Source organism: Simochromis diagramma, unplaced genomic scaffold, assembly GCF_900408965.1.
Source record: "Simochromis diagramma unplaced genomic scaffold, fSimDia1.1 OVJJ01000487.1, whole genome shotgun sequence".
Classification (NCBI taxonomy): domain Eukaryota; kingdom Metazoa; phylum Chordata; class Actinopteri; order Cichliformes; family Cichlidae; genus Simochromis; species Simochromis diagramma.
In genome coordinates, this window is record NW_024387305.1 from 3,448,117 (window position 1) to 3,475,785 (window position 27,669).

Genomic DNA, 27,669 nt, shown 5'->3' on the forward strand with positions numbered 1-27,669 from the left:
ACAGAAGACGAAAGGAGGTGAAGAAAGAACAGGAGAGCATGCGGAGAGGTGGAAAGGGGAGGAGGGAGAGTGACAAGACCTCAGCTGGGGGAGACCACCCTTTCTGCAGATCAGCAGAGGTGAGACTATCCAGAGGTATCCGAGAGATAGTGACTTACAGGTGCACATGTTTCCGTGCACGTATGCATACAAACACACTCGGCATGGTAACAGAAACCTACATCAATAATGTAGCTGAGAGAAACAGGATGCAGTTTCTGCCTTACATAAGAGTTTACAGACGGCTGGCTCGCTCAGAACAGCCTCTTTCATTCTCTGCTTTGCCCTCAGGCTGGATGCACACAAGATTTCTTGAGCTAATTAACCACCACATTTGCCTTCCAAACAACTTTAACAGATAACTATGCAGCAACAAAGGCATGAGAGTGGCACTAAAGCCATTTTTAACTTCAGTCTACTGACTTTAGGTGATTTGTTTTACTCTCTAGAGCAAAATTTTTCAGCAGTGCTTCTGTAGCTGCTAATTTGCTGGTTCCTACATTATTAAAGTATTGCAACAGGCTTGTTTCTAACAGGCATGACTAATGACCTGGGAAATGAACTTTTGTCTTTGCTGCTGCGCACATACTGATTATAGTCAAACCTGGCAGCACCTAAGCGTGTGGCGTGTTTAATCCAGGTCACAGAGGGTCGCAGAGACATGATAGAGGTTCAGTAGGACTTGGTATATTAATGTTTGATGGGCTATATCCTGTGAGGTAAAGCAGAACAAGTCAAAATCTACTAGAGCATTTTCTAAGATGGCAAACATTGCATCAGCTTTACACGAGTATGTTAGCAGCATACTGACATCAGCTACTGTTAAACTTATTCCAATAACATTTTTAATACTTTTTAAGTAATGCGACACTGTCGACACAAATAAGAAACTGTTGCTGTAACACACTCTTTAATCTATATTTGAAAAAGAACGGGCAATTTTAGTTTTTTGTTTAGGGGTGGCTGTAGCTGAGGAGGTAGTCCAGGTTATCTTCTAATAGGAACTAAGCTCGATTCCTGGCTGCTCCAGTCTGCGTGCCGAAATATCCTTGGGCAAGATACTGCTTTCATCAGAGTGTGAATATGTGTGAATGCTAGATAAAAAGCACTTCTATAGAAAAAAAGCGCTTGCACAAATGGGTGAATGAGACTTGCTGTATGAAGGCCTTTGAGTGCCCAAGTACAAGTGGGCCTGTTAAGTAGGTCAGTTAATAAGTTGACTTATTGAGGAAGAACTCAACATATATACAAGCAGAGCAGTACAAGTCTAAACCAATTGTGCATAGAATTATTTAGAACTTCACTAAACAAACCTAAAGTTTTTATGTAAATCCAGAGAGTGAAACAGAAATAAACCTAAGTATAGTGCTGATGTGGGAGAGTATGAAACCATAAATCTGTATGTTGGATTTATGAGGGGATGAAGATTAACAACCTGTTATTTCAGTCGTGGGGCTGTGAAAATCACCATCACAGGAGCATTTCTGGCAACTTCATCAGTTTTGTTCCTGTTCTGGTGTCAGCTTTGGAATTCCTGATATACCTGCTGTATGCTACCTGCTGTGCACCACACACAGAGTCAGCAAAATGTTGACCGCCTAGAGAAACTTCCCTCAAGAGCTGTCGGGCATCACGGAGGAGCAAAAAATGAGTAAATATTAAGCTAGCATTCATCAGGTGGACAAAAACAAACAAACAAACACACAAACAAAAAAACATTTCAAATGAGCATTAGTGCTGCTTTGCATCTTCTGGGTGCATAAATTGGCAACTGCTTGCTGATGCATTAGCTATAACAAGTTATTGAAGTGATAATTTGTCAATATTGTATTTGTCTTTCCCCAAGTGGAGCCAAAATAATCAGTTAATGCTGGGTTTACTGAAGTGTTTTATAGATTAGTGAGAAAAAAGGGGGTAAGAAGAAAAAAACAAGTTAAAGGAAATGCGCATCATAATCCAATAAAGTCTATTGTAAGGCAACACAGCAGGCAACGGTGATACTTGATTAGGTATTTAAAAAACTGCTTTCTAGTTCTCCTTTATTATTTTCTTCTCCGGTGCCTTTTCTTCACCTTCTTGTTTTGTGTTGACTGCCTGTCTTTTATGCTGTAATCTCCCTCCACGGCTTCCTTTGTCTCGGTTATTTCTCTGTTATGCAGGCTTTGACTATCTGCAAACTGGCAAATTGTTAATGCGTGTGCATGCCTGTGTATAAATGATTGTTGTAGAGTTTAAGACGGCGTGTTTTCTGCCCGCACCCATTTGAAAGTATGAACTTGTCAAATATGTCTCCATGAAACTGTTAATGTGGGCAGATACATGTGTGAATCACAGTTTTCATTTATAAAATTGCGTGTGTAGAAGCTCATCATGCTTGTGCTATCCTTTTTCTGCCACATTGCCATGGCGACAGTGCCCTCCCGGGGTAATGGGGGACGAGTGCGCCAGAGCTATTTATTCTTTCACCCTCCCTCTTTCCCTCTCTCCCTCCATCCATCTCCCTCTCTTTTCCTTCGTGTGTCTCTCTCTCATTCTCTCTCACCACCTCTCTCACTCACTCCATCTCTGCCCTCTTCCTTCTGCAACCTCGCCGTCTTTCCCTCTCTCCTTCTCCCTCCTTCCTCTGCTCTTTCTTCCCCTCTCTGATTGGCTTAACGCTCTCCTCCTCAAAATGAGATGCTGCCTAATGAGACAGAGGGTGAGGAAGAGAGGGAGGGGGGACAAAGAGCAAGTGTCTTAAAAAAGGCAAGTAGGAATATGTGGGGGAGGCAATCTACGCAGACTTGTGTTGCATGTAAAGAGAGAACCAGATTTAACAAAAAACTCTGTGATGTCATTCTGGAGGGAAACGGCACGCTCTTGTTTATAATTAGACATCTCAGGAATGTGCGTATGTGCAGAATGTGTTGTATTCAGTCTTAGGATGTCAGTGGGGGTCATGACCTTTCTAATGGCTAAAATCCCTGAATAAGCACAATTTATACACTGCTCAGCCACAACCATTAAAAGCACTGACAGGTGAAGTGAACAACATTGATTGTCTTGTTACGATGCAGTGTTCTACTCAGAGACCTTGCCCTCACAATAAAGAACACAATAAAAAGCCCCTATGTTTTGATCCGACCGTCAAACCGGCCCAGATCCCGATCCAAATGAGCATCTTTGGGATGCACCAGAACAAGACCAACCCAGCACCCAAAGTTGCTGCCAGGTGTCAGACATCACAGGAAAACTCCACATATTCTGATGGGCAGAGCTGCTTTTGCAGCACCATATTATAATTGGTTTAGCAGTGTAGCTGATTGGTGAGTAGGCGTTTATTTTATTTCTAAGGTGAACAAGAAAGATTTTACCAGTATTTTACGAGAAAATAACTGCAAAAAATTATGAATATGGAAATAAAGATAAATTTGGGTAACTAAATTCTACAGTAGCAACCAGAGCTGGGTGACTTAGTGTGGAAGCAAATGGTTAATTTGCATATAAGCTTCTAAGCTCCTAAGCTTCCAACTTGCAAGTCTTAAGTTATGAACTAATAAGCTGCATAAAAACAGCTAACTGCTAATTAGTGGTAAGTAACTTATAAATACAGTGACAGAACTTCACATGTCAAACCCGAGCACAGATTTCTTGGACATCCTGTTAGTACAATTAATTTGTCTTATAATTGCATTTGCCTTAAAGTGCTCCAAAAGGCGGCAACACCCACACTTGAGAAGTCCATTTCAGTGATTTAGATTAGCTGAGGTGAAGTGTAGCAGACCTCCATTAACTGTAGCGGCCTATGTTTGCATCTACATCAAAGCAGACCTGCCACTAATAATATTTTATGTGCCAGGCTGCAAACTTATTTGTGCCGAAAGGCTGAACATGCAAGTCTGTGGGATCAGACCTGATTCAGGAGCCAGCCTCAAGTGGTCATACAAGGAACTGGAGTTTTTGGCACCTTTTCAGCATTGAAATAGCACCCTGGTTACGGACCACAAGTTTACAAGATATCAAATGCCAGGAAAAGACCACAACCATCCATGTCGGTGGCACTCAGCCACAAAGCCAATTTGTTCCAAGTTAAATTGTTTAGGTATAATATATATCTAAACTTACAAAAAAGAGGTAATGTGATTTTCCTCAAATTACTGGGTTCTGGGGCTTTGATCAAAAGCAGACATGCATTTGTTGGGAACTATTGTCAGCTGTGGATTAATACGCATTTAGTTACAAACTGAGTATTTTGGAGTAGCAGGGAAGTGCACTCAGGATAAACTGCAGAGCTCATGTATAACTACATGGCTCAGTGATGTAGCTTAATAGTTCTTTGGCAGAGAGGAAAAAATACTTGTTAATCGCAACAACTCGCTGTCAGAGTCCTGTCTTTTATTTATTTATTTTGGCAATTAGAGTAGGATAGTACCTGATGTGTCCTTAAGCGGTCAGGTGTCATGTCGCTTTTAATGTGGGCCTAACTACTCTCTCCTCCTGACACAAACTTGAGCATCTGACCGAGAAAGAGAAATGACATAGTGATGGAGGGAAGATTAGGGCGAGATGGAGGCAGTGGGAGGGAAAGGTAGAATGGAAGAAAGAGTAATAAGGACTGAGAGAGAGAGACAGCGAGGGGGGAGGGAAGGGCAGGAGAGATAAATGGCCGAGTAGACAGGAAGATGAGTGAAGCGAGAGAGCAACACTGTGTGACATACTGCAGACAGGAAGACTAACGGAGCGAGAGAGCGGATGGGTGAGAAAGGGAGGCGAGAGAGAGGGCGAGAGAGAGGAGGCATGTTAGTTGCATCCTCCTCCCTTTTTCCTCACCCGTTTCCCTCCCCCTGCCCGTAGCAGACCTTCTCCGGATGGTAACAAGCCACTCAGACAGCTGCAGCGTGCACACACACACACACACACACACACACACACACACACACACACACACACACACACACACACACACACACACACACACAGCCAGATTTCCTGAGGATCATTTAAAGCTTCACTTCTCTACGTGTGTGTGCTCACGTGTGTCTGTTTGTGTGTGTCTGTGTGTCTGTGTGTGTGTCATTGTAGCAGCAGCAGTAAAAAAAAAGGGAAAAAAACAGTCTCTACATATTTAAAGGAGGGAAAAAAGGGACCCACATCACATGGTTGTTATTCTCTCAAATCTGCCTCTCAGGTCACTTTGACAGTCCACTCTCTCTCTCGCCCTAGCTTACTCGCTTGCTCGCTCACACACACATTCGCACACACACACACACTCTCTCGCTCTCTCTCTCTCTAGCACTCAGCCGCTCATTCCCTCCCTCTCTCTTTCTCTCTTACTCCCTCTCTCCTCCCACCTGAGCTGTAATTTGCAGGGCTGATGAGGGTGAGGGCAGAGCAGAGGCAGGAGCAGTATTCTCCTCACTCGATAACACGCACTCACTTACACACTTGGACACACACTCGCAGTGTGATTCACAGTGTACAGCTACAACTGAGAGAATCTGATCCTTTGTGTGTGTGTGTGTGTGTGTGTGTGTGTGTTTGTGTGTGCTCTTTTTTTTAACCTTTTCTTCCCCTCTTTCTCTCTTTTCTCTTTTCCTCCCTCGCCGTCACTCACTCACTCCCTCCCTCCCTCACTCACTCACTCCCTCTTCTCTCTCTCTCTGCTCCCTGGCGGTGTGTATATGTGTGTGTATGTGTCTGTGTGTGTGAACCGTGGGGATAACAGACGCTCATGTGAGCAGCCTCAGTGGCGGCAGCAGTGACTGGTGAGAACGAGGAGAGAGAAAAGGAGAGGAAGAGAGCAGGGATAACAGAGCCACCACCACCATCATTCTGATCGGATTCACACCAGACATGTGAGAAGATGTCCGTGGGCGGCTGCGCGTGTCCCGGTAAGTAGCTGCCGTGGTGATGGTTGTCTTTAACGACAGCCCTGCCGCTGCTGCCTCTGCTGCTGTTGCCAGCCGCTGACTTTTTCTGGTTGTTGTTGTTGTATTTTGGTTGGTGAGTGCAGCGGCTGCTGTGGCGTGACCAACTGGGGCAGAGAGATGGGGAAAGAGGTGCCCCGAGGCCCTAGGGCTCTGTTTGCAAAGGCTCATGGGAGGTCACCCTCTGCGATGGCTGATGAAGTGCAAAGAAAATACTAGGATATATGCAGCAAACATGCATTCTTCTTATCATCGCACTCTTTTAGTTTCAAGATGAAACGCTGAAGATATTTGCTTGCGGCGCGCACATCTGTGCATGAAGTTGTTGCAGTGGCACCGCTAATGCAACTTCTTCCTCTTCCTCCACCAGTTGTTGTTCTTGCTGTTTCTGCTGTTGCTAATGATGCTGATGCTTTCTGACTAATGGCCCAGGTTAACAGCAGAGTCCTTTATAAGTTACTCTCTCATCCAAAGTGGAAATCTGACAGCGGAGGTAGCGGAAAAGAAGAGAGGAGGGAAAAAAGGGATCAAAGTGTGACATTTAAAGGGCAAAGATCAGTGGCATGAATCAAAGGCTTGCATGATTGATTTTGCTCCTCTTTTCACAGAAGAGTTATTAATGAATGCTTGATGTTTCGTAGCTCACACAGGAGTATGCTGTTTAGGATATGTGAAGAGGGAGATGAGGGGATGCTCCTCTTGCAGGTACAGAAGCAGTTTTTATCACTGATATCAAAGTGGGGAAGAAAGTGCCCTGCTACATCTGTGGGACGTGATTTTTAAAGATTCAAGTCTTGTTCCTTAAACAAAGCATGGATGTATAATAGCCTTGTTAGGGAGCTTTTTACCTAGAAGTTCTCTTTAAGTTCACAAAACGAGGTCAGCAAGTGCACGGTCGAGTGGGAGAAGGGCAGACGCTGATCTTACTCTAACACAATTACTTGCACCTCTCTCTGTTCGCTGCTGTTTTCTGTGACATCTGAGGCTTCTTCATTCATGTTAAATATCTGTCTTTGGGGTTGAAGAAGTGTCAGTCATATCGCCACAGTCGTAGCTTCATAGGCCGTTTTCATTTTGCGCCATGATAACAAAACAGCCCCGCAGTCCGACTGTTGTATGTCACCATTTTATTAAAATTGGTTGAAGTTGAGTATCGGCTACAGGGCTTCTGGGAACAGAGCCACGGAGAGCGACCTGGAGGGAGTAATATCCGTCATATTAGGCCACCATATTGAGAGGCGTGCGACTTCTGAGGAACTCCCCGCAGTCCCCAAACAGTTGTGTTTAGGTGTGGGACGCCTGACAGCAAACAGATAATTCTTCTGGTTTTATTGACTTTAATCAGGCAGAGGTGGAAAGAACAAGAGAAATAAAGGTCTAGAAATAAACCCTGCACTGCTCAGCCTCAGGCAATATATTATTAAGTGTTACAGCGATTTATGTAGCACTCCTGATAGGATGTGTAGGACATGAAATATAATCCTATAGCTGCGAATGTATTCATAATCATGATAGATGCTCTTAGAATCTGCTGCTGTATAATTCTCAGCAGCAGGAGAGGAGGAAGGAAGTGTGATAAAGTTGTGAGCTGCTGTGTGTATTTATGTGCGTGTAGGGTGCTGCATAACCCTGACGTGGCCTCCTCTCTTCTCCTGCCTACCAGGCCACAGCGGCCACAGTGGTCAACCCTCAAACAGCCGGGATGTGGATAAAGAAATTTAGCCAACCACTCATCAAGTATCGTATTTCCCTGGTGCCAGTCTCGACTTTAGTCATTAGAGAGATGGAGCACTAACTGGTCCCATGTTTTGCGGTCTGGAAACTCTTTAGCATTGCAGATTATTTTAAAGGCGGAAAGTTTCGGAGAAGCAAACTGAGAGACAATGTCAGCTCGTCTTGGCTTGTACAGTTGCAGCTTGTAGACAGATGAATAGGAAGAGACACGACCGAGGATGACGGATCAGAAAGCTGGATAGTATAGAAACATGTTGGCAGACAGATTTGGTATCAGCAAGGGCAAACTCTCTAGACGCACCAGATAACAATTTGTCTGGAGCGCACAATGGTACAGGGAATATGGTGCATCAGAGTTTTCGCCTGTGTGTGTGTGTGTGTGTGTTCAATCATGTGTTTTCAATCTCTGCGCAGCGCTCCGTGTTACAAAGGCAAACGCTGCCACCTCAGCCGTTAAACAAGCCTGCACAGCAGAGGCGAGAGCATTTGTTTAGAACCGGGCCTTAGCTATCTTGTGGTCAGATTGCATACTTAATCAACGTGGTCATGGAAATTTCCAAAAAGACGTATGACTGCACTCTTCTGCGCTCCACTTTTGCTCTCATATTGTTCTCTCTGGTGTTCCCCTTTTTGCTTTTGGCTTTTTTTTTCTGTTTTCTTTTGTATTCTCTTTTTCATTTTCTCCTCATTTTTCTTTTTTTTTTCTCACTTAAAAAAAATATTATTGACAAAGTAGCTTCTTGTCTGGTGACATCTTTCACTTTTCAGCTCCTGGCTTCATAGATGTCGACACATATTTCGCAAAACCCAAACTTTAAAAAGACAACACAACTGTGCAATCTTACTTTCTCATGCACATCTGGTGACCTTAAAGAATACGTGTGATTAATACAGCTTCAGTCACTCACACAGATACACATGTATACACAACATGAGGTAACTGAAAACCAATGTAAACACTGCCTCCTAAAACGGAACAATCACTTCCATTCATTCAAGTCAACTTCAAATGAACCCAAAGCTTGACCCTAAAGTGACGCTAGTTAATTTACACGCTTAAGTTGCCACCCTCTTTATATAATTAAAACACGATCAGAGACTCTGTGAAGGCTGACTAAATACAACAGCATGTAAAATGTGAAACTATATAATTTCTGCCTTTCGGTTGCTTTCGGTTGCTTTCGTCTTGTTCTCTGTTGTTTACATTCCTGAGCCGTGTTCAACGCACAAGGATCCTCCCCCTTCTTGTGTGGGCTCACAGTTTGTACGTGAGTGTGTGTGTGTGTGTGCGTCTGGATGCACACACACAGCATGTGTCCTGACATGTGGATGACATAAACAGTGGGCCGAAGTGTGTGAGGGAATAACTTTACTCAATGGTTATTGTGTTTTCTGCTTGGAGATCAATTAGATGACTTCATACTATTCTACACTGACCTTACAGTAAAATCCACACTACTCTGTGCCCCCCTCACCTCTGTGACATCTCCCCCCCATACCTCCCCTGTCTCCCCTCTCCCACACAGTTTCAGTCTGCACTGTGTATATACCTTCATCCTTCTTTCCCCTCTCACCCTCCCCTCACTCCCTCTTTTTCTTTGACTCCTCTGATTGCTAGCGTATGTTGGCTGGCTGACTGGCTAGAGTGGGGGAAGCGGTGGGGAGGAGTAAGGAGGGAGACGGGGAAAGGGAAAGAGAAGGAGAGAGAGCGACAGAGAGAGAGAGAGAGAGAGAGAGAGAGAGAGAGAAGGGGGAAGGGACTGTGCCCTCTCATGCAGAGAGTCACATGGTGTCCCTGATTGGAGGAAAATGAGTAAAGACTGCAGCTCTGGCTGAAATGGCAACAGACAAAAACGCACAAAGGCTGAGCTGTTTAAAAACGGGTTGCACAACAAGAGAGCCTGGAGAGGAGGAGGAGGGTGTGACAGAGGGGAAGAGAGAGGGAGTGAGCAGACACCGAGGAAAGATGTGGATTAAGGGAGGAAGAGGAGGAGGAGGAGGAAGCAGGAGAAAGGAGGGAGAAGAGGTGATGGGGGGGGGGGGGGGGGGGGGGGGGCAGAGTGCAGAAGAGCCAAGAAAAGAGAAGCAAGTAGGAGATGAACACTGTAGGAGAGGGAGGGAGATGGAGTGGGTGAGACAGAGTGAGAGAGAGAGATCAGACTGTGTTTCTATGTTTTCTGCAAGGCTGAGCGGTGACGTGATTGGCTGAGGGTGTGTGGGGTGGGGGGGGCAGACCTGACTCTGAGATCAGAGACAGACAAAATGGCTCCCAGAGAACAGAGAACGCAGCATCAGGGCACTGTCATCTCCACTCACACAGCTGCCAGCTGACACCAGCCGCCGCCACACACACCCTCACGCACATCTGTCACACACACACTTAAATCTAAGCTACCTGCAAAATGCCAGGGAGAAAAGGGGGTGGCGGTGTTGGGGGGGGGGGGAGTGCAACAGTGAAGATGATGGATAATAATATAGATCATTAAGTTACTACAGCACATGCATGATTCTTTTGACACTTAAAGTAACACACTCATATAATATATTTCAATGCCAAACTGGCTCACGGCTGAGCCTTTTCCTGATTTAATCCCTTCACCTCTTGGCCTGTTATAACATGTGACGCACTTGCCGCTGAACTTCCCAGGTTGCAGTGTGTCTGTGTTTGCCTGCCAAAAAGATCCTGAGTAGGGAATTCACCCAGTGAGTGAGAAAAAAAAAAAAACTGTAGGGCAGCATGAAAACAAAGACACTGGCTCACTGTGGCCACGAGAGGGCGCTGCTATCAAAGGACAAGCTGCAGATTGTAGGTCAGTCCGAATTTTCCACAGTGATTTCTCCTGACTGTAAAGCAGATGAATGAGTGATGGATCTCTGCTGAGCAGCAGCAGATCCATTTATATTCAGTGTCGCTTGTTTTGATTGTCGCACTTTTGTTTTCTCTTGCAAATGAGACGCATCAATAACAATTTCCCGTCTGACAGTTGAGCTGTAGGGTGCAAGAGATTCAGATCGTTTAAGTAAAAGCAGTCAAGTCCTTTCAAAGTAAAAGTCCCCACTAAAAAAAAATTACTTATAGTATTTAAAAACTATTTATTTTTCCGAACAAAATATCAATAGTCCCTGTGTTAAGCTTCATTATTTTGGACAGGGGACGTTAACATCATCTATGATTTAATAGAGAGAGAAATTAATAATTTATTAATATTAATCCTATTATACATTTTTTTTTAATTAAATAATTTTCTGAATGGATAAAATAAGCTTACTCAAGCTTTGAGCTTTACAATATCTTTTTTATTATCTAAATCTGAACACAGAGGGAGAAAAATAAGACCCAGTTGGGACTTAAGCACCACTGAAATTAGTTTAATATCACTGTTTTGCACAGACTAGCTGACAAACTCAGCAGTATTAGTATTACATGAGGTTGGAGGGATAAAATTCTTATAAATAAGACCATTTGATACTGGTTCTTAAATGTAAGGGGTTTCAACTTCTATCCCTGATTGTTATTACCTACATTGCTTTTCTGTACACGCACGTACACACACACACCCTGTTTTTGGGGTCTCCTGTGATTTAAATACATAAGTCAAAATTACTTATCTTTAAAGAGTTATTTCTAACTTTTGATTCCAGTGGTTGTTCATGTAACGAAAGATTACAAAAACACCCAACAAGATATAGTAAAGCTGTTTTGTGATTAAAATTCTAGAGTGAGGCTACCTGTGCACATCTTTGACCAGGTGATATAGAAGCAGAACCTGATGTTTGTATTATCTTGAACTGATGTTAAAAAAAATCCTCCAAACATTAAACATATTCAGTAAGCAGCAGTTCTCTGGGCAAAAATGCCCTGATAAATATTAGGAGAATGGACAGAAGGGTTCAAGCTGATATGAATGCAACAGTAACTCAAATAGTTGCTTATTACAACCAAAGAATGACAAAGAGTATCACTGAATGCACAACATGCCAAACTTTGAAGCAGGTGAGCTACAGCAGCAGAAAACCCATTCCTGTCAGATGAGAATAGGAAATCTGAGGCTTTGATTTGGACAAATCAGACCAAAATTGGACAATACAAGATTGGAAAAACATTGCCTCCGTTTCTGCTGCAACAACAAGCAACATGAAAGCATGGATCCACCCTGCCTTTTTACCAACAATTCAGACTGCTACTGGTGGTGTAATATGTGGGACATATTTTCTTGGCACACTTTGTTCCCCTTACTAGCAGCTGAGCATTGTTTAAATGCCACAGCCTACCATCTCCATCCCTTTATGACCACAGTCTACCCATCTTCTGATCGCAGCTCCCAGTAGGATATCATCCCATGTCACAAAGTCAAATCATCTTATAGTGGTTTCTTGATCATAACAATGAGTTCACTGTACTCTAATGTGCTCCACAGTCATAGAATCTAAATCCAACAGAGCACTTTTGGGATGTGGTGCAACAGGAGATTCACATTATGGACGTGCAGCAAATGTGTTATCATATCAATACGGACCAAAATCTCAGAGGAATGTTTCCAGCACCTTGTTGAATCTGTGCCATAAAGAATTGAAGCAGTTCTGAAGGGAAAAGGGGGTCCAACCTAGTACTAGCAAGGTGTGCCCAACAAACTGTCTGAGCAGTGTATATTGCACAAGATACACTTTTTTCCCACTAAAGCAACGGCACACTATAACAGTGTGGCAAAAACTCTCTGACAGTAGACTGCTATTAATCTCACATTATTGTCATATTGTCCAACTTTGCCCTCATGTAATAACTAAGTACAACTCTCGAGATTAGGAATCTCTTCTGTGAGCGTGTCCTGGGCCCAGATGGGATGCTGTTCAGTGGCAGAAGTAACTAGAGAAAACCTTCCCAGGCTGAGGGAGATCATTTGAACTCCACAAAGAAATCCTCTTGCTGTGAGCCACCATGCTGCTAATTAATGTGAATGCTACTTTCTTCTGTTGTACGTTTCTCTGTTGAGATAAGACATTTTGCTTTAACCCTAAACCTTGAGTCCATTAAAATAACTACAGCTGAAGTTCTGCGTCAGTTAAGTGTCTGCAGCTCTTCTGGCTCACAGTCTCTTTGATCTAAAGCTGGCCACTGTTAGAGCTCATTCCTCCAAAAAGTGGCAGCTTGTCTTTTGGATCTTTTATCAGAGCTGAATCAGACAGAGAGATCTCTGTCCCCCCCCATCTGATCCAATAAAGGAGTAAAGAGGCCTGAGCTGCCAAATGTATCAAATCTGGCAGGCAGACACCAGTGAAACGAGCCCCAGAGACATGTAGCTAGCTTCCGTGTGGACAGTGTGTGCCACTGATGTGTCTAAAGTACTTATTTAATATTGTGAAGTGGGAAAAGTCGAGAAACAGTAGGCATGCTTTTAGCTTTGGGAAAGAAATGCAGTGAATGCTATCTATGAAAAGAGGAGTGGTTCTGTTTTCATTCCTGTTTGGGGGAAAAACGGAAAAAACAGCACTTAACTGATGTCACTCATTCTCCAGTTGGAACTCATCTTTGAGCTGGGATCAGCTCGGTCAGGGCTTTTTCTGCAGTCAAACCGACACAAAACTGTCCTGAGATCAGTGCTTAGGATTGTGCTGAAGGGAGGCTGGCGGGAATGGTTCTTATCAGAACTCTGGCAGATGCATGTGCAGTTGAGTTTCCTGTGGACTAGTAAGTGGAAGTGGCACATTGCACACATTTGCACATGTGCACGATAGCATGCACGCACACACATGCACATGCGAGGCAGACACACACACACACACAGACTGTAGGCATCCTCCTTCCCCCTCCTCGTGCCCCTGAGCCTGACAGTCTGGACATGGAAGATATCAGAGAGTGGGAGAGGCATGAAAACACAGACTCAGGCTCTGAGTTAGATCAGTGTGTAGCTGTGAAAGTGCATTTGTAGGTGACAAAATGGCGATGTCAGAACAGCTAGAGTCTGAAGGAGGTAAGTCTGTCTTGCTGACCTTTTCCTTTTTGCCTTTCTCACAGCTGACGAGGTAACAAAAACCTCTGAGGTCAAACAAAACGGTCGAAAAGAAGAATTTCTGATTTGTCTTTTATTTAAAAGCAAGAACTAGTACAGCATATTTATACCAAAATGCTGTACAAGTTCAGTCTCTTACTCTCTTTTTATTGACTTTAACAAAGGTCAATTTAAACAGGTTGCACTTGTGGGTTTAAAGTGTAGGCTTAGTGAAAACACCATGTGTGCCCGCTTTGAGCACTTATTATACATGGCTTTATGGCTTTAGGTGTGAATGTTTAACTGCAGGAAAATGAGGCAAGCTGACGAAGTGAGGGTTGGGCAGATCTGTGTGAGTGTACCCGTGTGCCTCACTGGTTGGGGTGCTGGTTGAAGATAAGGCTGTCCCTATGCCTGAGAGCAAAGGAGATGGTGTGTGTAAGCCCTTCAAGCCTTATCCTGACACACCTCCCACCCCCACCTCCTCTCCATCACCCCACCACGCACACACGCACTGGGGATTAACCCCGTCATGTACCATTTCAATGGGTGAGCTTGGGGAGACACACACACACACACACACAGGATTAACCCTTGTGTGTCCATTTCCATGGATGTTTCTTAGCCTCTCTCTCTGGTTGTGTCAGCAATGATTGCTCATGTTGCCATAGTGACAGGGGCCAGCCAATGTAAGATAGGCAAATCCACATAAGTCACCCACAACAGACACTCTTAGCTACAACAGACTACACCTCCCCCTGGTACTAGACACACAAAGATGCTGCCAAAGGACTGACAGCAGCCTCGTGAGCTGTGAAGAGCTCATGTCACAGGCTTACCATGGTCAAACCAATATACATAAAGTCAGCCCGGGCATCTTTGTTGCTGGTCGGGTGAGAGACAGGCCTTATAGAGGCTTATCCTCTCTACATGCCTGGCTCTGGGAGACAGTGCACTTCACCATACTCTGGATTTCATACATCAGAGTCTACAAAGAGGTTCATATTTGAGTTGCTGTCTTCATTTTGGGCATATAAGAGCAGCAGATCCCGGCGGGATAGATGTCCAACAAACAGATCCATCACTTGAAAAACATATACAAGTATTTTAAATGTATAAATGGAAAAAAGCATAAAAATAAAAATACAATAAAATGTATTACACCTAGATTCAGTGTATCAAAATGCCTGCATGAATTAAAAAAATATAACATAGTAATAATAGTAAAAATAAAATCTGGATGAAAATGTGAGAATAATGTTTAAAAAAATGTGCAAAAATTGCATCTTTACTTATATCTACTGCACACATTTAAATGACTTATAAGTAACTGAGAATTAGATTATTGCATTAAAACTATCATGTATTTATATCATGTGTACAATGTAATAAAGAATCATGGAGCAACATGTATACGGGCACACAAACTGCATACCACTGCAAATACACCCCAGTGCAAGTCTGGTTCAGGATAAAATATTACACCATCAGAACAACAAATGGGATTTTAAATATCAGACAAAGGCAGCAAGTCATAACTTACTGAAATAACTTGTTTAACTGATGCTTGAAGTTTAAATTGTTCTGCATACCAAAATGTGTAAAAATAAACTTAAAAAAAAATCACATTTCTACTCATGTCCGCTTTGGTGTATATATTTCCAGTCATTTATATGTGTTATCTATACTGCAGTTAAAAGGTGAAGATGAATATAATATTAATAATGATGATGATAATAATAATAATAACGACGCTGATGATAAATGTTATTATAATGTTGCAATAATGTCATATTACTGATCAGCACCAGTGTTTAGTCTCACTCCCTCTGTGAAGACCTGTTTACTGAGCAGCTCGCAACAGCGGCTTAATTTATGAATAAATCATTTATGAAACATTGTTTTCACTCCCAGTGTGCATGGGTGGTGTATTAATGAGAACCGTGTTCGTGCTGGTGGCTGTAACAACCTAAAGAGTGCAGCAGGAAGGGAAAGTTCTTTAGTGGGTGAAAGGAAACTACTTTACATCCTCGATATGGGATAATCTGTCTTTTCTGTCCTTTGGGGTTAGATGCTGTAGATCAAACAGTTTGCGTGTTAGATATGACGCTTGCATAAATATGGAAAAATTGCTGTCCTAATACTGCTTGTTCTTTTTATATCACAACTTTGGACATATGGGTGAGATCTCTGCTGGCTGTGATCTGAATATCTGATTATTATTTGAGGCGATTTAAGCAGATTTAGAAGCCTGTGGGATTCTCCTTTTGGCTTAGTGCTTTGTGTGTGTGCGTGGATCTGTGCGTGTGTGCGCGCAGACTCAGAGAGGAAAAGAGGGTAGAGATTCCTGATGTTAAGGGATTTACTCGTCCACCTTGGGCAGTTCAGCATACAAACTGAAAGGCAGAATTAACTGACAAACTTATTCTGCTGTCTTTAAGTGTAAATTTATAAGATCTTGGTGTACTTTTGACCAATGGGACTGCTCCACTGCAAATGTATGTGCATCACGTTTGCATCCTGCTTGGGCCCAGGGTCTTGGTTGTCACTGCCTCAGCTCAAGCTGATTGCAGCAAGCCTATGTTCACTAATTAGGTAAACATGACAGCCACTTTGCAGTCAGCATGATCTTTGTCTCCACGCTCATCTCCACTGAGTTGCATTAGGACAATTCTCATCTGTGTCAGTTACAAGGAAGGGATATGGGATGCAGGGAGGAGGAAGGGAAAAATGCTTACCAGACAACCTTTATGTGCAGTTGTGCATTAGTGGGGGGAGGAGGAGCAGAAGTGGGAGAGGGCGGCTGGCGGTGCTGGGCAGAGGAGAGAGGAGCAAATGCATTGCAGAGGGAGAGGAGGAGGAGGGCCTACAGCTATTGTTCATGTCCTCCCGTGAACAAAGGGCTCATCGGGGTCCATATGTAAACCCACAGCAGGCTTCAGCCCACTGACAAGGCCTCATGCGGGACAAAACATAACCGACCGACTCCCGCAATTTAGGCCTTATTCCGTTTGGAGGAGATTTTTTTATTGATCCAATTCAAAGGGACGTATTGTGTGGGTACGTTGCGTCCAGCCAACCGCCGTCCAGCGGGCCTATCCGTTTTTACGCACGGAGCGTACACACGGTCTATCAGCACGGATCTGTAAACATCAATTTTCTGATTGGACTTCTTTGCAGGTAAAGGGTCGCCTTTCCCCCAAACACACTACTCGACTCTAACGTTTAGCTTTTTTAGCGTTTACAGTTGGTGTAGGAACTGCCGCCGGTGTAATTGCTCCTCTTTTTGAGTGCTTTTTCGTTGCGAAGGGATTTAACGCTAAGGCGTTAGCAGGAAGGCTAAAACCAGCTAACTGGTTACAAACAGTTTTCTGGCTAGCTGACGTTAGCCTACCCCGCAGGCCTACGAGGCAGTGTTGTACACAGTCACCGTCGCTGTGGTTGAGGGGATCGGGATTATGTATTGTGTCTTGTTTGTTCACATAAATGTATTGCTTTTCAGATTATTATTGTTTGGCGTTTTGTTGTTAAGATCGCGCGAGTCCCGTAATAAATTTAGCCTAGCTAGCAACTATATGCTAGCTTGGTGCCATTCTAATTGCCTTTGTAGCAACTCTACATCCAATCTTCTTTAGCAGTTAAATTTATGAAGCATAGATGCCGAAATAACCTAAACCGGTGTCACTTTACGTTCAAAGTTTAACAATGTGGTTCAGGTTTATCCGGCTCACAAATTCCGTTTGGATACTTGTCCCTTATCTTGTCCCTTGTACCAATCATGGTGGCAGTCTTGAGTGGCAGGAGTGCACAACCACGACAGGTTATATCCCCATTTAGAGGAGACTTGATGTTGTGATATTGGGTGGATTTTTGGCGGCTGAGCATGAAGAAAAGTCAATAGTTGAGTGTTTTTTGGCATCCGTGCCAGTTTGACAGATGATCTGCTCTAAAAGTTTCTGTCCACAAGCAGATGTGTGTATGTTTAATGTGTATGTTTCTGTCGACATTGTGTACTGTGTGCTTGTAAAAGAGAGGAACACGATTCCCAGTGGAGGAAGTGGAGTCCAGCTGATGTGATTGTGACTGCCTGTCATTAACCGCTAACGGGAGAGGAGAGGAGCTAATGGAGCTCTCAACAACTAATGGACACACAAAGAATCGATTATTTATTTATTTATCAGTCTTCTGGTGGTGCATCCAGCCCATAGCATAGTGTTGCACATAGTAAACAGCTTGTTTTTAACTCGATTTGAAGCCAGGGTTTCAAATAGATGAGTGTTTTATTGCCTTTTCTTTTTAACTTTTTAGAAAGATGGAAATGTTTTATGGCTCTATACTCTTTACGGAAAACTTTTTTATTAATTTACCTCTGGGTCTGTAAAAGCTGTGATCGCTGCTGTTATTCACAACATATTTGAATGCAATTCCTCCTTTCACTAGACTGGATTTCATAAGGATGCATAGATTAGTGATTTATAGGAACAACATCCTAATGTGTGTGACTTTAAAGGTTAGGCAGCTTCTGTCTGCCCACCTCACCACAGTGTGTCTGCAGATATGTGTTATGAAGTGTAACTAGTACTTTTTACTGGTTTAACTGTTTACTATACATCTTGCGTCACTGTGTTCTCATTTCATAACAAACTTTCCTCTGAGACAAGTCCCCCTCTTTGGTTATATCTTTCCTTCAGACATACAGTGACATAAATATGTTTAATATGCAGAGACACCACAGAGAGATATGAAGGAGGTGGGGCTTCACCATGGTGACGCAGAGGTCGTGACCCAGAGGCCGCCACGCCTGGATGGCCTTTATAAGAGAGCCAGGCAATTAGAGTAGAACAGGGACTGGATCTTTATGTGTGTGTGTCAGTGTCATCAGTATGTTTTCTCTTGTGTTTGGGGTTCCTTCTGACTTACTGTTTAGTACTTCATGGTAAGGCATCAGTTTCTATGGTAGTGCTGCATGAGGCTTCTTCCATTGTGTTGTTTTATATTTTAATGCCCCAAAAATGAGCCATTCAGGGAAGACCATGGAATGAGTGCAGTTAAAACTGGACCATACTGGTTATTTCAGGCTGATTAGGCATCAGAGGTGTAACAGTTCTCCACTTTTTACTTTGGTTTTCAAAAAAAACCCAATTTTTAGCACAGGTCCAGTTATTCAATCATGATTGGATCATGGACCAAAAAAGAAACTATGTATTTATGTATCGCCGCTTCAGTTTTTAGCCATATAATCTTTAAACCTGACAACTTTACCATACTAGCATGCTTCAAGTAGGTAAGGCAAGATCTGATGCCGTATCGTGGGCCTTTGCATCTTTTCAATCTCAGTATTACAGATTCGTACAGCCCTGTTCGACATCATCATCTTTGGTTTTGTTGTTTTTTTTCCCATAACCTCAGCTTTATCGATATTGAAAAGTTTACTTTTTTTTTTCAGTTAATAAATTTTTTATCTTTATCTTTTGTGTCTAAATTTGGCATACTTACTATACACACGTCATGTTCTCCGTCAGGTCACAAGTTTTCATCTGCCATAAGTTAAATATAATAATATATATTACAAATATATACGTCACTTCTATTCCAGGCTGTTCCTCCAAGTCGTTCAAGCTGTACTCCCCCAAGGAGCCCCCCAACGGTAGCACTTTCCCCCCTTTCCACCCCGGCACCATGCTGGACAGAGACGTGGGGTGAGTTTCATTTCTGTGCTGTGTTTGTAAAGCTTGCCAAAAATTAGTCTAGCTGACTGCTTATGGGGCCAACTGTGTTGTTTTTAAAGTATGTTTTCTGTTAGCTGTCAAATGTTTTTCAAATGCTTCTGTGCATTCAAACTGTTGTCACAAAGTTTTTGCAGTGCGTTTACAATAACCTTACAAGTTATCAACTTAAGTAGCATTATCCTCACTTTAGCTGTCTCAGCTCCGCTCTACAAACACGGCGAAGGAAATCTTGTATCTTTGCGTAATTACTTTAAGCCTTTAATTTAAAATCAAACCAACAGATAGAAATCCTCCTCAGTCTGTTTTCCCACGTTTTGTGAGGGATCAGTGTAGCCACTCAATGCTTGCACATTCATTTCAAAGTGTGTAGAGAGATGAGCACATGCAGTAGGTGTGACTGTGAGCACATCAGTGTTGCAAGAGTGTGTTATATTAGAGTGAAGCTGGCATGAAGCGTGAATTTTCCTGGGAAATTTTAGTTCAATATTTATTTAATCCGTCCATTTTTATTAGTTACTTATGGCACTTACGGGCGAGGGGGCACAGCCTATCCCAGCTGAAATGGTCAATCACATAGCAACACAGAGAAATGACACACTCACGTCCCCATCTATGGCCAATTTAGTCTCTCCAATTACTGTAACATTCGTGTCTTTGGTCTCTGGGAGGAAGCCGGAGTACTCAGAGAGAACGCACACAGGGATTGGGAGAACATGCAAACCTCAATTAATAATTGAATGCATTACGCTTTAAAAAAGCATCAAGCCTTGAGATCATCTATTGGCATAATAATGTAATAACTGAGTGATGCTACCTTCCAGTATCAGATCCTAAATATAAGCCGTTTTTCAAAGTGTTGCATACGTTGTACAATATTACCACGCACTGGTAAAACACCTTTAATATATGAAGGTTTATTCCTTGTATTTAAGTAAAGGGGGCCCCGCTGATCTTCTGTCATTGAGTGAACATTTGCATCAGTACTGCTTTAATCCAGAGTAGAAAAATGTTATTCATTCATCGTTTACGCCACGAATTATAAAGGCAATTACCTGCTGAGCTACTGTGAGCAATGTTTAAACCGTTAACTGCTGTATGAGGTGAAAATTTACAGCCAAAAAATTGCATTGAATTGTGTAGCTCAGTAAAGTTGGAGAATATAGTTGTTTTTTTTAAATTTTGGTTGTTTTTCCACCCGTTGTCATTTTGCAATAAATAAATAAATGAATCTGCTGCAGTTGTTGATTGTGTCTGTGCATTTGAGAATTGATATTTACCGTCTCATCCAATTTTTGCCATGTTTGGCTCATGTCCCGGGGTTGTAAAGGCAGACTAGCTCCTTGAGGAGAGCATATTAGCACTATAGCTGAATGTAATAATGTCTCTGTCTCCTGTTTCTCTACAGCCCCACTCCAATGTACCCTCCCACATACCTGGAGCCAGGAATAGGGTAAGACTACATTGTTTCCCATTATTCCAGGCAGGTTTAAAAACCGTAGTAATACAAATACAGATAAGATTGTGAGATTTTTTTTTTCCTTCTCTTAATTGCCTAGAGATCTTGCAGTAAGACTGTAAGCCTTAACTGGGTTAAACCCTGCTAAATCTAAAGAGTCTATGAGAGCTGTAACCCTACTGCATTTTGATGACTGTCAGCTTTTGTGTTCTTTTCAATTTGTTTCTTCCAGGAGGCACACACCATATGGCAACCAGACAGACTACAGAATATATGAGCTCAACAAACGACTACAGAACTGGACAGAGGTTTGTGTGCATACACAGCCACATACATGGACGCTAAACGCCCCCAAAAAGGTGTTTAATGGATAACTTTCTCCTCTCTACAACGTAGGAGTGCGACAACCTGTGGTGGGATGCATTTACTACAGAGTTCTTTGAGGACGATGCCATGCTGACCATTACTTTCTGTCTGGAAGATGGACCCAAACGTTACAGTAGGGAGCTGTTTGAATGACACAAATCAGATTCAGATTTTCAGAATCAGATTTTTCAGATTCCGATTTCTTCTTACAGCAATTGGCCGGACGTTAATCCCGAGGTACTTCCGGAGTATATTTGAGGGCGGTGCCACTGAGCTCTACTATGTACTGAAACATCCCAAGGAGTCCTTCCACAATAACTTTGTCTCCCTCGACTGTGATCAGTGCACTATGGTCACACAGAATGGAAAACCCATGTTCACACAGGTGTGTATGTGCAGGGGATGTCTGTGGAGGTATTGGGGACAAATACAGCTGGTACTTCTAAAAACTGATATTTAAAGATGAAATTTCTGTCTATGTCCATCAGAGTAATTCTATTTCGAGACAAAAGTTGAAATATGGAGATTAAAGTTGTTTCAAGAAAAATGGAGTCGGTGGAATCTTCATAATTAACTTTAGTAAAAAGGAAGGAAACAATTTCTCTTTTGGCACGTAGACGTCAAAAAGGTGGTGCAGGAAGCTGCAGCTGCAGAAGGAAAAAAAAAACACTCGGAAGAGTGGATTTGCACAAAATGTAATGGCTGGCAGTGGACAGATGCAAGGATATCAATAGTTCCACCCTCATCCAATAAAGTGGATGTATGCTGTATCACAAGACAGCTGATCAATTTGTTTCACCAACTCATCTAAATAAGGCATTTTGGAAAGGGTATAGAAATCTGCCTTGAAACAATAACTGTAATCGCCACATTTTGACTATTTCTCATCTTTAATCTCGAAATTTCAACTTTATTCTCAAAGTGATCAACATGTTTCTTTTCTTAATTTGGCCCTAATACTCAATAAGATGTAAATTTAGCTTCTCTCTCACTTTAAGGCACTTTTCATCTGATTGGCTGTCCATTACAAACAGCAGATTGGAGCATCTGGGTTTAGAGCCGTGTCCCTGAAATAAACGTATCAGGAATATTTCCTCTTATTAACATACAGATACATAAGTTTAGAAATAAAATAAAAAATAATAAAACAGATTGTGCAGATCAAAAACTGGTCGTCTCCTCGAGTTACCTGCATGCTACCACAGCATTAAGGACGTGGTTAGTTGCCGTTTTAATCAGATTTTATGAGTGTTTCGTGCATTCTGTCGTGCACAGAATCTCTGTCCCAGGCTCTCCGCAAGTGATTATTAACTCGGTTGACATTGCATTGATGATAGATGTGACCTTTTCTTTCCACCTCTCTCCAGTCTTATTTTGAGTATAATTACTGTCCCAAAAATGGAAGGCAACATGCAGCTTTGTTGATCATGAAGTCGGCTCATATCATTGTCCTTTTCTGCAGACAACGTAGGGATTTGTTTTACTCGTGTAGTGAGAATCTGATATTCTGTATAACAAGAATTATTTAAAAAAGTATTTTCGAAAAATTTCTTAATGAATTCCCTGCTGCAAAAAACACTGTAATCTTTAAATGTGTAAACATGTACCCACTCCTGCATAGATTCTATTCGTCTCTCTTCGGTTGTGTACTAACTCCAGTTCTCTGATCTTCTGCAGGTGTGTGTAGAAGGACGCTTGTACCTGGAGTTCATGTTTGACGACATGATGAGGATAAAGACGTGGCACTTCAGTATCCGACAACACCGTGAACTCATTCCTCGTAGTATACTGGCCATGCATGTGAGTGAATGCAGAGGAAGTAGGAACCCACACCCCCACACGCTGTTTGCTAGCTTTCTAATCTCCTTTCCATATGTTCCAGGCCCAAGACTCTCAGATGCTGGACCAGCTGTCCAAAAACATAACAAGATGTGGCCTGTCGAACTCCACCCTCAACTACCTCCGAGTGAGTACAGTACATGTGCAACATTTGGATTTGGAAAAATGTTCTTTCCTTGTGTCTTGATCGTGGTCCAGATGTAATTTCGTAAGAAAACATTTCCATCTCTGAAAACTTTACAGGATGTTAAACAGTTAATTAGGGACATTGAGTAACCTGCCAAACAGCAGCATATGTTATATACAGCATCACTGAGTAGAGTGAGAAGACTGTTCAGAGCAGTTCCTTCTTTTAAAGCACTTTGAATGATTACCTTCTGGTTTATAAATGAATATATAGCTTGTAGTCAAGGTGTGTACAAACTGGAGACTTTATTTTTGGACGCTTTACAGATCCTGTGGGGTGACAACCAACATAAGCACATTGTGTTCATGTACAGTAAAGATACAAGAATGGTTGAAATGGTTTATTACTAAAAACTGACCCTGTATGTAGAGCGTTTTTGACTAGTAGTGTCTCTGGAGAGCAGTGCTTTGCTTGAATCTCTTGTTTTACAAGCGTGAAGCTGCTGCTTGTTGACAGGAACCTTTAAAACTTTAAGGGGATATTATAAGTCGTCATCTTGGCATCATTTTACCAGCATCTATGTCTGCATAATTTACATTTCATTCAACAGCTATTTCCCCATTTGCTTTTAAAAAAAAGGCTCTTCATCCTCTACCCGACTGTGCAAATAATCACAGCCGTTTATTAAATTTTGTGTGTGAGACATGAGAAAAATACTGCCTCTTTAGTTATTGGTGACATCCCCTTGCAGAACAGTAATGCTTTAAATGTTCTTGTATGCTTGACAAACAGGCCCAGTTGGATACTAGCAGGCTGTTTGTTTTTCTGCATCTGGCGTGCCTCTCATTTTAAACACAGCACGCAGCACCACCTCACATCCATGTGAAAATTGATTGGAACATGAGCTTTAGATGCCTCTGTAGTGATTAAGCCACTCTAACGTTGCCGCGAAGTGATAACAAATTGTTTTGCTTGATGTTTTATCCCATCGCATTGTCTGATCTCAAACTTTCAAGTCAACCAGTGATGCTAATAATGCTGAACACCAGCTGATAATGCTGGTAATAAATCAAGCGGAGCATCTCTAATTACCTTGAAAAATGGGTAATCACTAACCTGTGGCATCTCTCTGTTCCTTCCTCTAGCTGTGTGTGATTCTGGAGCCCATGCAGGAGCTGATGTCCAGACACAAGACCTACAGCCTCAGCCCCAGAGACTGCCTCAAGACCTGTCTGTTCCAGAAATGGCAGAGGATGGTGGCACCACCTGGTAGGTGAACCGCATGATTAGATAGGACACGCAGACACGTTGATATGTGGTAACTGGATGTGTAACTTTCTCTCTTTATTCCTTATCTGTAGCTGAGCCATCAAGACAAGCCCCTAACAAACGGCGGAAGCGTAGGATGTCAGGCGGCAGCACAATCAGCGGAGGAGGAGGAACTAACAATAACAACAACAACAAAAAGAAGAGCCCTGGTAGTGGCTTCCCACTGTCCAGCCAAGTTCCGGTGAGTGCTCTGGTGCCATCTAGTGTCGATCATTTGAGCACACATTATCATTTTGCTCTTTGATAAACTGCTCCATGGATTTGCTAAGGAGAGTTCAGATAATCGTGGCAACAAAAAAGCGGGACTCAATAAACCAAAGTCATTCTGTGTACAAAAATATGAGGACTGACTCAGATTCTGTAATCCTAACCCTAACTAAAACACAGTTGAAACGTCTTGTTACTGACTGAGCTAGTAGAAGTACAAATGTCACTTTTAAACCCTCTCATGTTTTTGCAAACACCTCATCAGGGTTCATTCTTGTTTTGTTTAACTGTAAGATAAACTTGTGCCATTTAATGCATTTTTAATATAGCCGGGAAAAGTTACTAATAGCAACCCAGGAAAATAAAAGCACTGTGCTATGACTTTTGGGTGAGTTCCATACTTTCATTTTCATGGTAGAAAATGTATTCATTTTCTTTAAATTCAGTTGTTGTCATTAGTCTATAGCCATTACTTTTGGAATTAACATTTTAGATGTTGCTTGACTGTAATCAGGTCAGAGCAAGTGTTTTAACAGTAAATACATCTTTATTATCAACAGCTGGTTGGTCAAAGTTCCTGCCAAAACTACAGCAGGTGCAAATGAGAGGTGGCTTTACAGGGGGGGATTCAGAGGCACTAAATGCATCGCTTGTATGATATAAAATCGTATGCCATCTGTTCTAAGATATTCATGTGGTCTGATTGTTGTGCTGTTTTGTAACTCCGTAGGATGTGATGGTGGTGGGAGAGCCCACTCTGATGGGAGGGGAGTTCGGCGACGAGGATGAGCGCCTGATCACACGGCTGGAGAACACACAGTTCGACGCTGCCAATGGCATAGATGACGAGGACAGCTTCAACAACTCTCCGGCGCTGGGCTCCAACTCGCCTTGGAACAACAAGGCTCCTTCCAGCCAGGAGAGCAAGAGCGACAACCCCACCTCACAGGCATCACAGTAGAGCCCAGAGCCCCGCATCCTCAACCTAACCCCTCCCTGTCACTCCTAGGCCCCCACCCCACCTCAATAGCCATGACTGCAACAGTAACAGTCCATCATCTGCTCTCCAATCCAAACACCACTGTAGCGCTCAGATTCAAGCACAGGTAGCCCGAGGGGGCTCGGACTGTTTTGCCGAGCTGGAGGAAGTTTCACAACTTCGATTATTGCGGTGACTTCCTGATAATTAGGCACTGTGTCCCACCTCTCGCTCCCTTTTCGTCATTTCATAGACAAAAAGTCCCATCTGCTCTTGCCAATTTTCAGTTTTGGATGGCAACCGGGTAGCACGAGTGATGATTTAGTCCAGGGGAGAACTGTGCACGCTAAAGTATCCATACTGAAGTTCACATGTAGGAACAGGTGGGGTGGAGGGGAAGGTGGCAGTCGGGCTTCAAGATGGTGGCGAGTCGCTTAGGGACGACTCGTCCACTCCTACGCTAAACATGCCTCTGGATTCTGGTCTGCTCTGCTGATGTGCGGGTCGCCCATAACGTTTGTTAATAGAGTGTGTGTGTGTGTGGGTGTGCGCTTGCATGCGTGCGAGTGTGTGTTTGTGAAAGTTTTGAGAAGAGAAAAGCAGCAGCGTGAGTTTAATGGTGGCTTTGCTGAAGCAGATGGACCAGGATTTAGAATCGGTATGTAAAACCATTTGAAATGAACACACTAATAAGAGAGGTGAAATGTGGCACTAGGGAAACATCAAACACACAGACGCGTGCGCGCACACACACAACCACACATAATGATTGAAGGATTTTGAGTCCCCCTAGTGCCCAAATATCTCTGATTAGACTACAGTGAATGCAGTCTTTCAAACAGAACATTGACAACACACACACATGCACAGTCTTACACACACACACACACACACACACACAGTTACACATTTTAAGAGTTTTTATACAGTATATATTTCCCTAGAATGTTTTTTAATTTGTATTAAACGCCTTCATTTCAATTGTTACTTTTTTATTTTCTACCAATACTGAAAAAGCTACAGACCAAGGAGCAACACAGGACTTTTATCCCTTCCCCCTCTAAAATATATTGTTTTTATCTTTTATGTTTATAAAAGAGAAATACTTTAGTGTGGATGTTTTTATTTTGTCTTTTTGTTCCTTTTTTTTTTTTTTTTTTTTTTCCTTTTGAGATTTGAATTTTTGTGTATTTGTGCTTGTATATTTAAGGTAGTAGCAAAGTTCTGTCTGACTGTAATAAAATGTATTCTTACTTAGATTTACCTAAAGCCATCCCAATCTAATGTAAAGAAACAAAAATAGGAAAAAGGAGAAAATTCATGAACCCGTCCCCTCTACCTTCCCACCTGCTCTCTTTCCTCCTCCCTCTTTTTTAAAAATGTAAATTACAACTCCCCCTGGGGGTACAATGCCACCATAGAGAGATGGTTTTACTGTTTATTTTCTTTAATTTATTCAGAAATTCAGTCATGTATTCATCTATACAGAAAGTGATTTTTTTTTTTTTTCACTTAACATTCACAATTTTGTGTATTACAACTTGATGTCAAGTGAATGTGCTCGCTGAACTTTAGTTATCCGGTGACTTTCATGTTTCGTCACTGGCTAAACAGATTTTTTGTTTTAAGAAGTTTTCTGTCTAAATTGTCTTTATTTGTATTCATAACCAGAATCATACACATCTTCTTAAACCAGCCTCACATTGAGTTCAGTCTGCATATTTGGTAGCAATGCTGAGTCTGTAAAGTCTAATAAATGAACAGCTGAAGCTCTGTCATTGTTTTGTACATTTCCATTTTGTTACTGTTGAATCCAGCAGCAGTTATGACTGAGTTTGAATGGTGACTTGTACCTTCTCCAGACCCTGTAGGAAAATCATTGTTTGATATATATTTTTTTGATTTGGTTAGTTTCTGCCCTTGATAATTAATGTATGGTACCAATAAAAAGATACATTTTCACTTTAAAAA

General features: G+C 42.3%; 1 protein-coding gene across 4 annotated transcripts; it reads left to right on the forward strand.

Moving 5' to 3' along the window:
* ldb1b (LIM-domain binding 1b) lies at window positions 1-27,669 on the forward strand. 4 transcript variants are annotated; one of them, XM_040004606.1, is made up of 12 exons: window positions 1-119; window positions 5,744-5,909; window positions 19,263-19,365; window positions 20,801-20,845; window positions 21,084-21,159; window positions 21,248-21,350; window positions 21,430-21,602; window positions 22,895-23,017; window positions 23,100-23,183; window positions 24,329-24,452; window positions 24,545-24,693; window positions 25,450-27,669. In XM_040004606.1, the coding sequence occupies exons 2-12, from the start codon at window positions 5,882-5,884 to the stop codon at window positions 25,678-25,680; spliced, it is 1,239 nt and encodes a 412-aa protein (XP_039860540.1). In that variant the 5' UTR covers window positions 1-119; window positions 5,744-5,881; the 3' UTR covers window positions 25,681-27,669. The 4 variants fall into 4 exon arrangements, with proteins under 4 accessions (XP_039860540.1, XP_039860539.1, XP_039860538.1 ...); XM_040004605.1 differs by lacking the exon at window positions 1-119 and having other exon boundaries at window positions 5,430-5,909; XM_040004604.1 differs by lacking the exons at window positions 1-119; window positions 5,744-5,909 and adding an exon at window positions 10,960-13,648.

Bases quoted from the DNA above. Each gene is read 5' to 3' on its own strand.
- ldb1b (XM_040004604.1), top strand. From the start codon at position 13,615: ATGGCGATGTCAGAACAGCTAGAGTCTGAAGGAG. The intron at 23,018-23,099 runs GTGAGTGAATGC...CATATGTTCCAG, and splicing joins GTAGTATACTGGCCATGCAT to GCCCAAGACTCTCAGATGCT. The intron at 23,184-24,328 runs GTGAGTACAGTA...TCCTTCCTCTAG, and splicing joins CCACCCTCAACTACCTCCGA to CTGTGTGTGATTCTGGAGCC.